This window comes from Nomascus leucogenys, chromosome 3, assembly GCF_006542625.1.
Source record: "Nomascus leucogenys isolate Asia chromosome 3, Asia_NLE_v1, whole genome shotgun sequence".
NCBI lineage: Eukaryota > Metazoa > Chordata > Mammalia > Primates > Hylobatidae > Nomascus > Nomascus leucogenys.
In genome coordinates, this window is record NC_044383.1 from 96576153 (window position 1) to 96589400 (window position 13248).

Consider the following 13248-nt stretch of genomic DNA (forward strand, 5'->3'; position numbering starts at 1 on the left):
TCAGCATCCTCTTCTGTCTCTTTTTCTTTCCACTAAATGTTAGGCATCAACAGTTTTGTTATACCTAGTTCTTTCTACACTTTCTCTTTTTCATAAATCCATCATTGCCAGATCTTTAACCATCAATTCTAAATGACTTACACAAACTTATATAATCAACCCTAACAGTCCTGACAATATATACTCCTGTGCTATCAGTCTGCCAGACAGCTCCACAGGGACATCTCACTAATTCAAATTCATAATATCCAAAATCAATTTATTATCCATCATTCCCCACTCTCCCCAAAAAGGAAACTTACTCATTCTTTGGGCTTCTCTATTTCTAGTAACAGCACCAAATCACTTAGGATTTGAGATCATCTTTAAATTAAAGCAAAGTACTGGATTCTCCATTAATCAGTTCAGTCAACTTTTAAATGTATGCAAATTGCTGGTAAAATAGTTGCATCTCATCAAAAGGACACAATATAGCCATTTTCATTCAACTCCTTTGATGGTACACAAATTTGATACACTGCACGTGACTTGAACTCTGAAATCAATCCCCAACACTCACCTCCAGTATTGTGACCTAACAAGTAAATCAAAATAATCCCATTTTTTCATTACATCTAGAGGAAGCTTAAGTCAGGCGTAAGCCCAAGGCAGTTAAATTTTAGTGACTATTGTAAAAAATTCTGTAATGGTCTATACTGAAAACTTAGTTCCCACCACAAATAATGAGAATCATACTTCTTCACAGGGTTGTTGTGAGGATTAAATCACATATGTAAGATATTTAGTACAATGCCTAGCATATACAGGTGCTCAAAATTTTTCCAAAATTAAGAAACCAAACAGCAAATCCATGAAGCTCAGAGATCATCAAGCACGATAAACACCAGAAAATCTACACCTAGGCATGTGATGTTCAAACTGCAGAAAACCAAAGACAAAGAAAAATTTTGAAAGACAGAGAGAAACCACTTTACCTATAGAGGGACAAGGATAAAAATTAGATTGGACTTCTCCTCGGTAATCATACAAAAAGAGAGGCAAACTAGAACAACCACTTACAAAACATTTTAAAAAGAAAGAAGTATAATTGATATGCTAAGAGAGGAGAGAAAAAAGGAAACCATACAAAGTGCTCAATTAAAGTCAGAGCAGAAAAAGAGAGGACATTTTTTGGGGGTGGAGGGGGTGAAACAGAGGTTCCTTCCATCACTCAGACCAGAGTATAGTGGCGCAATCTTGGCTCACTGCAAAATCCGCCTCCCAGGCTCAAGTGATCCTACTACCTCAGCCTCCCAAGTAGCTGGGACTACAGGTGCATGTGACCATACCTGGCTAATTTCTGTATTTTTTTGTAGAGACAGGGGTTTCACCATGTTGCCCAGGCTGATGTCAAACTTCTGGGCTCAAGTGATTGGCCTGACTCAGCCTCTTAAAGTGTTGGGATTACAGGCGTGAGCCACCAGCCCAGCCAACTTTTTCTTTTTAATGAAACAAAGAACAAGTGCAATGAATAAAAAACAGTTGCAAATACAGTAGATTTTAATACAATTATATCAATAATCACTTTAAATGTGAATGGTCTAAATATACCAATTAAAAGAGACAGAGTAGATTTAAAAAAAAAAGACCTAACTATATATTGTATACAAGAAACCCACTTTAAATATAAAAATAGATTAAAAGTAAAGAAATGGAGAAAGATATACCATGCTAACATGAGTCAAAACAAATCTGAAGTAGCTGTATCAATTTGAGACAAAGTAGGTTTCTGAGCACGGGAAATGAACAGGGATAAAGAATGGCACTGCATTACGATAAAGGGGCAAATTCTCCAAGACCTAACAATTCTTAATGTATATGCACCTAACAGAGCATCAAAATGTGAAGCAAAAACTGATAAAACTACAAGGGGAAACATGAACTCATGATCACAGCTGGAGATATCAACATCCTTTGTCGGTAATTAACTGACAGGCAAAAAATCGGTAACAATACAGTTGAACTAAATACCATCAATCAACTGGATCTAACTGATATGTATATAGTACTTCAACCAACAACAGCAGAATACACGTTATTCTCAAGCTCACATAAGTCATTCACTGAGACAGACTATATTCTGGGCCATAAAACACACCTGAAAAAATTTAAAAGAACAGAACTAATAGAGTATATTCTCTCAGACCACAATGCAATTAAACCAGAAGGCAATCTCAGAAAGATAGATTGGAAAATCTCAAAACATTTGGAGATTAAACATCACACTTCTAAATAACACATGGTTCAAAGTCTCAAGAGAAATTTCTTAATACTTTGCATTAAGTGAAAATGAAAATACAATTTATCAAAATGTGTGGGATACATCAACAGCAGTGCTTGGAGGGAAATTTATGGCACCAAGCATATATACAGATGGTCCACAGTTTATGATGGGGTTATATCCCAATAAACCTATTTTAAGTTAAAAATATCATGAAGTCTGTATTAGAAAAGTAGAAGAATCTATAAAACCATAAAAACTCTAGAAGAAAACCTAGGCAATACCATTCAGGACATGGGCATGGGCAAGGACTTCATGACTAAAACACCAAAAGCAATGGCAACAAAAGCCAAAATAGACAAATGGGATCTAATTAAGCTAAAGAGCTTCTGCACAGCAAAAGAAACTACCATCAGAGTGAACAGGCAACCTACAGAATGGGAGAAAATTTTTGCAATCTGTACATCTGACAAAGGGCTAATATTCAGAGTCTACAAAGAACTCAAACAAATTTACAAGAAAAAAACAACTCCATCAAAAAGTGGCCAAAGGATATGAACAGACACTTCTCAAAAGAAGACATTTATGCAGCCAACAGACACATGAAAAAATGCTCATCATCACTGGTCATTAAAGAAATGCAAATCAAAACCATAACGAGATACCATCTCACACCAGTTACAATTGCAATCATTAAAAAGTCAGGAAACAACAGATGCTGGATAGAATGTGGAGAAATAGGAACGCTTTTACACTGTTGGTGGGAGTGTAAATTAGCTCAACCATTGTGGAAAACAGTGTGGCGATTCCTCAAGGATCTAGAACTAGAATTACCATTTGACTCAGCCATCCCATTACTGGGTATATACCCAAAGGATTACAAATCATGCTACTAAAAAGACAAATGCACACGTATGTTTATTGCGACACTATTCACAATAGCAAAGACTTGGAACCAACCCAAATGTCCATCAATGACAGACTGGATTAAGAAACTGTGGCACATATACACCATGGAATAATTAAGGCAGAAATCTATGAAATTGAAAACAGGAAATCAAGAGAAAAAAACAATGAAACTAAGTGAAGATTCTTTGAAAATAACAAAATTGATAAATTTGCAGTCATGTATTATGATGTACCACACAAGGCTTTTATTTTGGTTTTTAAAAAAAATGGGTGCTACTATTCAAAATAGCAAAGATATGGAATCAACCTAAGTGTCCATCAATGGATGATTAAAGAAAATTTAAATGGAAACAACGAAATACTACTCAGCCATTAAAAAGAATGAAATCATCTCTTTTGCAGCAACATGGATGGAACCAGAGGCCATTATCTTAAGGGAACTAACTCAGAAACAGAAAGTCAAATACCATATTTTCTCATTTATAAGTGGGAGCTAAATAATTTCTATACATGGACATAAAGAGTGGAATAATAGATAATGGAGACTCAGAAGAGTGGAAGGATAGATGGTGGGTGAGGGATGAGAAATTACTTAATGGGTACAATGTACACTATACTAAAAAGCCAGGCTTTGCCACTATGCAATATATCCATGTAATTAAACTGTACGTGTACCCTCTAAATCTATAAAAATAATTTTAAGAAATGAGTGCTAGTCTTCATCCTCGACTAAAATATAAAATGCTTCATTGTTCCTCCCTTCTTATTTAACCTTTCCACAATTCTCTGGCATAACCTCTAGCACATGGATCTTATAAAAATTTAGCAAATTTAGCAAGATGTCCCTATTCAACTAGAAAACAAACTTACTTTTGTAGCATAAGGTGAAAACATAACACACTTGATATTTTTTGGTAAAGGAATCAAACAAGTTATTCCATGCCCTGACACATAAGCTTTTCTTCTTTTCAAATAAGTTAGTCAATGTAACTTTATTGGAGTAGACCTGGCTAGGTTAGGAATAAAGAATGGCTAGATGCTGGACTAACTACTATCAAGCACACCAAATTAAAAAACAAAAAAAAAACTTTGCTGTCATCATCATCCAATAGATGTCACCACACCCAAAATCCACCTCCTTAGAATTCCTTTAGGACCTTTAGTTTAAGAAATGGTACCTTTGCAGCACAAGGGAGTAGGAAAAAAATGGGACTTTGAAATCACACATATCTGTGTTCAAATTCCACCTCCATTTCTATTAGCCATGTGACCTTGAGCAAATTACTTGATCTATGAGAGGACTCAGTTTGCTGCTTGACAAGTACCACAAATACAATTCTAACAGCTTACGCAAAAAGGAGGACTCATGACAAAGGTAACTAGGATGTCTCTGGAACCCAATCTCAGGACCATGGACAAAGGAACTCAAATACAGTCAGGACTCTGTGCGTCTGCTTCTTTGCACTCTTTGTTCTAGAAGCCCTGGCTTATCTAGCCCACAGGGCAAGAAACAAGGCCATTAACAGCTCCAGAGTTTTGTATCTCACAGCTTCAGCAACTGAAGAGAAAACAAATTATTCAACCTCTGGGCATGGAGGACCCAGGAAAAGTTCTGAGTGACTTGGCTTAGTGCAAGTGTCTAAAACCAGGCCAATAAACCACAGAAATGAACAGAATTGTGACTGGTATCTCTGGCCCCTTCCAAGCCAAAGTGATCTTTATAAAAGACAGATCTGATCCAGTAATTAACCTGATTAAAACTCTTCATGGCCTTCCCCAATAGACTTAAAATCCTTAACCCTGTTAAACCAAGCCTCATGTAGGCCCTCTGCATAGTCTGGCTTCTGTTTACCTCTGCAACCTCATTATCAAGTCACAATCCCTCTTACACTAAGCTTTAACTGTTTCACCTGTTCTTTGCATTCTCTTCCTTTTCTACCTAGCTAACTTCCACTAATCTTGCCTCTAAGAAGCCTCCCCTGACTCCCAATGTAAATCCAGTTCCCTCTTCTTTTCCTTTATAGCATTCACCAAAATTTCTAAGTACAAATGTATTTGTTCAACACCTGTTTTTTACTATACTGTTAACTCCAAGAGAATAGAGACCTATCCTTTTTAGCACCTACTTGGTCCTCAATAATTATGTGCTGATTATGAACTATGAATCATTGGTTTAACAAGGAGGACTCACTAAATGAACCAATTACAAATGAGGGGACAGTAGCAGGCAGGCAGAATTGCTATCATCAAGTTATTAAAATAACTGTTCCAACAGAAACTTATCGGTAAAAGGGGAGATAAAGCAGTTCTGAGACAATCTGGGCTTCTGCTAGGCAGAACAAACAACTTGTTCAATTCAGTTAACCTTTTTCTTCAATTAAATCCTTATAGGGCTATGATAGCAATTAAACAAGATAATAAATGTGACAGCATCTATATAGTATCTTGTATATCTAGCAAGCAAGCAATGTTACTTTTCCTTTTGGACGTTACACATTATTTTTGAATATCACTGATCTCCAAATAATTATCAAATACTCCAATGCATATGACAAAAATAGCTGTGTTTCATGACCTCTTCCCTCACAGCACCCTGATCTTTCCACATAAGAACAGAATGACTTCTCTTTTATTCTGTAGTAATTGCATACACTCAAAATCCATTTAGCTTAAACCAAAAACAGGCACTGGGAACACAAAAATGAAGCAAAGCAAAACAAAACAACCAAACGCTAACAACAAAACTGTCCTCAAGGAGTTCACAGATTCACTTTCTCAATCTGCCTTCAGCCCCATCACATCCATACCAAAGCTCCATAGCACCCCGAGTAAGGCTGCTACAAATACAAGATGCCCCGTACTTTATGGGGCAATAATCCATCTTTATATCTTCATACTCCCACTTCATGACCTCATTCCAATATTTTTTCCTTAAAAAAATTCTATGGAGATTCACTGGATATGATCTTTCTTCAAAGTATGAATGAAATCTACCCTGACTTTACTAATAGCTCAAAATAAGGAAACAAAGGAAACAATCCAAAAGAAAAATCCTGTTTCTTGACAGTGCTGGGAGTTTATTTTTAAAAATTAAAACAAACAAAAACCCCATCACAAAAATAACGCCTTTAAGAGACTAAAAAATCTTGCTTCTGAGAACAGACATGTGTGAAAGGATCAAGACTACTTTCTTTTTCAGAGGTAGGTCCAGAAAGAAGAAATGTCCTCATAAGAGGGACGTAAGTGGTAACTTTAGGGAAAATGAACTCTCAGGGAAAAGGGGGGTTACACTAAGCTTCGAAGTGCCTCAGAATTTTATTTGTAGCTAAAACAGATCTCAGAAGTCATCTACTTATACCTTTTCATTTTATAATCAAACATCTTGAGAAGTCACACAGAAGACTGCATTTCCTTCTAATTTTTGTCATGCCCTAACTTCTCGTCCCAGATAATGTAAGCCTATGCCACTCGCTGAACTGAGAAACAGCCTCCTCTTCAAGTCCACTGGGTGAAAGAGAACAAGTTCCTAATAATGTTGTCATGTCTAACACAAGAGTTACAGATCCTAGCATTTCAAGGTAGATCTGAAACTTATTTTTCCCATAGAAAGACTGTTATACAAATTATTATAGGTATTTTAATATACTTATGCTAATTATTAACATAATTTTATAATTTCTTTAGTATTATTAACATAATCCCATAATTCAGGTATTTTATTATTTAAATAGGCTTTAGTGGGCTGTCTGTGACTCTAATCACTAAGTATACCGTCTCTGAGAAAATAAGACTCAAGTTCCAAACCATTTTACAAGTTGTAAAATGTAATCAATTGTGTAGTAAGTTAGAACTACCAATTCACAAAGACTCAAAATTATAAGCTGAATGTGATAAACTAAAAACACAAGATTCTTAATTTTATAAAAAGTTCCACCTCAGGGGTCATTTATTTTTAACAACTAGGTACTCAAGCATTTAGCATAGGATTTAATTTACATATATCTTTTTATTACTATTTCACTAGAAAACGTAAGTCACAAAGAATCAAACACACTTCTATCTAGTGCAGGAAAAACAAAAAATATGTTAACATACATCTTCATGAAGTGAGCTATAAGAAGAAAATTGTTAATATTTCATAAATCAAAGACTGCTAACATATACATTATTAAGTATCTAGCGCCAGTTCAAAAGTGTACAGGTAATGGAATTATATCTGAACAGGTAAATGGAGTTCAAAGAACCTCCAAATTCATTTTTCTCTTTTCTCCTGAGATAAAGTTATACATTTCATTAATTATAATGTTTGATAAATCTTTTAAAAATGTTTCACTAAATACATTAATTCAATGGATATTCTTTACCCATTCATTTTATTTGTTCAACAAAGAAAACTGAGCCCCTACTATTTGTTAAACACTATTCTGACAACTTTGGATTTATGACAATAAGCTGCAGGTCAGTTTCTCTCCTCAAAGAACTAGGAAAAAACATGACTTTACTGCATTTACCCAAGTGACAGTGACAGCTAAATTTTAATTCATTTAAGAAAACATTATAAAACAATCCAATTCTCAAAAATGAAACCATACAATAGTAACTTTAAGCACACTTTAATAGTCTTATCTATACGAAATTTTCTCACAAACTAAACAAAAGCACTGTTTTGGTAAAAGTGCTAATAATATAATCTTTTGATAGTAGTCCAATAAGGAAATCACAAGGTACTATGTACTGTGATAATGAAAATCAAACACTTGGAAAAGATATCTTAAGTTATTCCTAAAATAAAGCAAAATGTATAATTAAATATAGTCTTATACAATATTAAAACTGTCTCTGAATATAAGAATATTTACAAACATGAGTAATAAAGTAACTCTATAGCATACCTTATAAATGATCACAACTATGTATTTTGGATTGTATCACCTGCAAATTTTTAACAAAAAAGGCCTTAATATTTTTTGAATATATTATTCTTCACTAACTTAATTCAATATTCTACTTTTTATCAAGTCATAATTTTTGTTTACTATTATTTTAACTATATGTTTAACTATATGTAGGTATTAACAGTAATAACCTTTATGTCTGCAATTATTTAAAACCCTTGATAGATGAGAAACATTCTTCAGTTCAGAGGCATACCTCTCCAAAGCAAAAATCAATGTTAATCAGCCATTCTAACATGCCATGGAAAATCCTGACATTTTTTCATTGTATTTTTCACAGAAATTTTTTTTATCATTCATCAGCTAAAAGATTTAAATTTTCTTTAAAAGGACTACAAAAACACACCTTTCCTGAATTTATGCACACTACCTACTAAATATTATCTCCATTTACATATAAGGAAACCAAGGCACAAAGGTGTCCATTTTGTAAATTGCAAGGTCATTTCCTAACCAAGCAACTAATCCTACACCATCAACTTATGTTATATGTGCGCCACTTCCAAGTGCCATAAAACAATTACTATACCTTAAAACTGCCTCTGCAATGCTTATATGTGATTCTCTTTTATCAAAAGGGTTAATGCAACAAGCTTGAACAAGGAAAGATGGAAAAGGAAAATTATAAAAATTCAACACTTACTTTTGATAGTGAATCATTTATTTTTAAATAATGAGATGTAAACAGTTTTTAACATAAAAATCAAGTAACCAACAGTTGTTTCTTGTATTTGCAAAAAAAAAAAAATTCAGCCTTCAGGTAGATCATGAAAAATTGACGCCTACTTATACTTATAGATTTAAGTTAGAAAAAAAAAACTGGATTTTAAAACAAGTAATTAAATACATGATATTGCAAAGAAAAAAGTGAATAAAAAATAAAATCAGACAAATTAGGGAATGATTGATATGATGGTTAAAATCCTCATCTTAAAGTCTTCCATTCAATGGAAGGCAACGATTAGTAATGACATATTCTGCTACTGAAAAACAAATACAAAACTTTTCTTATTCAAAACTTCCGAAATTTTATATCAAATACTTCATTCAAATATTCAATATAAACAAAAATGTTTCCTAACAGAAACTTAGAGCATAAAGGATAAACTGTTCCTGAGAGTTCAAATTGAGACTGCATTTCTAATTATGATATAATGCTATGAACAATCAGAAAAATGAATGTTACCTACCATGCAAATTTAAATTTAAGAACATTAGACAGATTGAATAACCAATAAGGCAATTACATCAATTAGTGAACAGAAAAAAGACCTTAGCTAATCGTGAATCTAACACCAAAGAAAAAATAAGTCGAATCCACCGCACATCTTATTATATAGAAAAGGAAGTGATTAGAGTAAGTCGTATTTAAGTACCTAGTCTAGCTGGGGATCAATTAATTAATCGGTTATAGGGCAGGTCGTGAATGTTGAGATCGGATGTGCTTTCTTTCATCGTTATTCCAGTTCATCATCCGCAAGTGCAAGAGAAGGTGTCAGAGTACCGAAGCTAGGGGGCATGCTGTAGCAAGGGGAAAAGAAAAATGGGAAAGGTGCAATGGATGCTGCATAGTTGAATAATTATCTGGGTGGCACAATGGGCGAGTCCTGCCGACATGAGCGCTGAGTGAGCGGCTCCCTAACTCTGCCCGAGGCAGCCCCCATGAACCAGCACCAGAAGCGACAGCACCGCTTCGCCTCCCCTTCCAACGAAGAAAAGGATGCCCGCACTCCCTTTACCGTTATGTCTTTAGACACCGACTCGCGGAGCAAACACGCAAACGCACGAGCTCGCTTTACTCAGCCCCGGGCACGTAGGGCGAGCAGGGGCTTCTCTGTCGCCCGGGGCTACCGCCTCCCCCGGAAAGAAGCACCGGGCGGACCGTGGGCAGGGAAGCCCGGGCGGTGGCACCTCAGGTGAGACCCGCAGTCTCTCCAGCGAGAGCAGCCCCGGGGCGGTCCCTGCAGCCGAGCCCCAGGCGCGCCCGCCGCCGTCTCCCTCGGCACCCAGCCCCGCTGGCGGGTGGGCGGTGGGCGCTCGGAAAACCCGCGGATGGGGGTGGGGGCCGGGGCGGGGGAGGCGCGCCCATCCACCCCCGTCACCTTTGCGGGCCACACACCACTCGGTCTGCTCCGGCCAGTAAGGAAGAGTTCCTCTCCCAACACCCCCTCCCCGAAAAAAGCAATTCCTCAGGGACTCGCGCTCACCGTGAAATCTTGGGGGCTCTCGCCTTACCCCCTCTTCATGCTTCGGCAGCGGTCACCGGTCCCCCTCGGCTCGCGGGACTCCACCTAGGGACCCCAGGAGGGTCGGGCTCTGGGGCGGAACCCGCTCAGGGCAGCGGCCGAGGCGCCAGGCCACAGGGAACGCCGCCTGGGGCGCCAACCGGCCGCCGGACCCACCGTGTGCTCGACGCGCGAGTGAACAACACCGCGAGCTGCCGTTCCCCCCGCCCCCTCCCCGCGCGAGACGCTCCACAACCGGGCGCAGGGACCCGCGCCAGAAGCAGGGGGGACCGCGGGACTCGCTCCGCCTATGGTCCCATCCTTGACCCCCGCCCCAGGAGCTATTCCCGGCCAGTCAGAGGTCTCAAAACTTCAGATTCTCACTTTCCTCTTCAGCCTCCAGTGCCCAGGTGCAGCCAAGGTGGGAAACCCAGCCTCCGCCCACTCCCCCATCCGTGGGGCCGAAGCTCGCTCTTCCCCCCTTTCCTGAGGTTCTGTGGTATTGCCCAATCCTCACTTTGGGGGAGGGGGACGGAGAGAACACTGCTTGGCTAGGGAATGAGGGAAGATGATAGCCAATTGAATGGAACATCCATTCGGGGGCGGGGTCAGAGAGGGACACGCTCCTGTCCCGCCCCCTTGTTCCAAACTACACTTCCCATTGTGCCCTCTCGCGCTTCCTGCCGCGCTGCACGCTGGGAGTGCAGGACCGCGAGGCCTCAAGGTATGATGGAACTCGTATTCTTTAGTCAACTAGGTCCTGAAAGTTATAAGCTATTATAATTCTCTCTTTTTCCCTAGATAAACTTTTTTAAGCTCTCAGTTCGACGGTAGTTATTCTAATAATAATTAGCTTACTGTTTTAAGATGTAAGACATTATTTCTTAGCAAAGAAAGTTAATGATGTGTTCCATCGCAATCTGTCAGGACCTGGGAGCCTCTTCTTCCGCCCTGGCTGGGTCTCCGCAGAAGATTTGTTGCCGTCATGTCGGCTGCTATTGCAGCTCTGGCAGCTTCCTATGGTTCGGGTTCAGGGTCCGAATCGGACTCGGACAGTGAGAGCAGTCGGTGTCCGCTGCCAGCCGCCGACTCCCTCATGCACTTGACTAAATCGCCTTCAGCCAAGCCGTCTCTAGCAGTGGCAGTGGACTCGGCTCCGGAGGTGGCAGTTAAGGTAAGCACTTTTGCTACTAATGCGGTGTGGGAATTGTTGGCTTCAGCTCCAAAACTGCCAGCCGCTTGTTAGGTACCGGGTTACCTCTTTCTCAGTGCTCAGAGATAAGTTGCTAACGTTTGAATTTCTTCTCCTTCCCACATATATCCTCGGGAGAAGCAGAATTGGAAGTTCGGAATAGCCCTCCGATGCTCTCTGCCCTTGCCTCCCGCCATCAGAAAGCAAGTGGAAGGAGGGGGTGAAATTTGAATTTGTGGATTAGGGACACAGCCTGGAAAGTGCAGGTGTAATGTCGGAACATAAGTGAAATTAGATCAGGACTTCCCAAACTAGAGTACTGTGCCTTCACTTGAAGTGAGTAGTGGCCTCGATTTGTCTTATTTTTGAAGAACTAGGTTCTAATCCTGGCACCACCACTTATGTGAACTTGGACAAGTTATGCAGCCTCCTCTCTTTCCTCACCTGTACAGTGGAGATCATTTTCAAAACATCTGTCTACATGAGAAGATGAGTGTGAAAACTGAGTGAAATTACACAAATAAAGCATATAGCACAGAGCCAACTAGTGAGAGTGCAGTAAATGTTTTATGATTGTGTATGTTAATACAGTGAGAAAAAGGCCTTGGATTTGAGAAACAGCTGCATGATCTCAATGGAGGAAGCTGATTAAGGCAAGAGTTTCCAGGCAGAGGTGACAGGCAGGCCTGAGAACGCAAAGAGCCTAGTGGGTTTGAAGAACTGAGGAAAAGCTGATGTGTCTAGAGCCTGATGAGAGCATCTACCAATTGGTAGTGTAGGCCCAGTAGAGCCCGAGGTAGGTGATCAGCTCAAGATGTGAAGAGGGGAGGCGGTGTCCAAAAATTCCTTTGTATCATGTCCTCAAGTCTAGTTTAATGACTTAAGAAGTGTTTTACAGGTTTTTAACAAGCTGTATGTGAATTTTACTTTTTAAAAATGGACATCTGTCATGAAAGAATGCTTAGAATCCTCCTAACTTCCTATCAAAACAAAACTTTTCAAACTTAAGCCCCTCCAGTAACCTCCTGAGTCTTCTCCTTTGACAGCTCAGCTTTTTGGAGCTCTCTTTTTGTCTTTGTCTCATTTTCTCCTTAACCCAATGCAGTCTGGCCCTATCCTCTTGGGAAACTACTCTCTGTGAGTGATGTCCCAGGCCTTCCAGCTGTCAAGTTCAGCCATCTGACTTAAATATCTGCATCAAATGACACTGTTCATTAGTTTCTCTTTCTTGAAACTTTCTCTCCGTTTCGCTTCCATGGGGCTCTACTCAGCATTCTGTTCCAATTATTTTACTCTCCCTTTTCAATACTGGTGTTTCCCAGGACTCTGCTCTTAGTCCTCTTTGCATTCCACATATTCTCCCATACCTTCAACCTCAGTCTGTGCTGCTTCTAGCTCAAGGTGAACACCGTGAAATGGTTAGCACAGGCTCTGGAATTAAGACTGTAATTCAAATCTTGCCTCCAGCACTTACCCACCTGAGGACCTTGGATAAGTTACTTAAATGCTCTGTACCTAATTTTTGCTGATCTGTAAAGTAGGAATAACAGTAGTACCTATCTAACAGAATTATAATAATTGTCATAAAAGATGTAAAGCCCTTTTAACAGTGCCACACACAATGAACACTAATTAAATGCTTGCTATCCTTTTATTTCCAGTTCTATCCTCCTTGCTAGCTTACGACTTGAGAGAGATATAAAAATC

At 39.0% G+C, this 13248-nt stretch overlaps 2 protein-coding genes across 4 annotated transcripts in view; one reads left to right on the forward strand and one right to left on the reverse strand.

Annotated features, from left to right (window-relative positions):
* Positions 1 to 10905, reverse strand: part of WASF1 (WASP family member 1) — a 79362-nt gene extending 68457 nt beyond the window's left edge. For 2 of the 3 annotated variants that reach the window (XM_030809556.1, XM_004087626.3), the window contains exon 1: positions 10332 to 10905. The gene's annotated coding sequence lies outside the window, so the exon portion shown is untranslated. Of the gene's footprint in view, positions 1 to 9500; positions 9646 to 10331 lie in introns of all 3 variants that reach the window. The other variant, XM_012506052.2, reaches the window with a different exon arrangement.
* Positions 10906 to 11267: 362 nt separating this feature from the next.
* Positions 11268 to 13248, forward strand: part of CDC40 (cell division cycle 40) — a 53936-nt gene continuing 51955 nt past the window's right edge. The window contains exon 1 of the mRNA XM_003255561.3: positions 11268 to 11523. Coding sequence (XP_003255609.2) covers positions 11335 to 11523 — 189 coding nt within the window. The 5' untranslated portion in view covers positions 11268 to 11334. The remainder of the gene's footprint in view (positions 11524 to 13248) is intronic.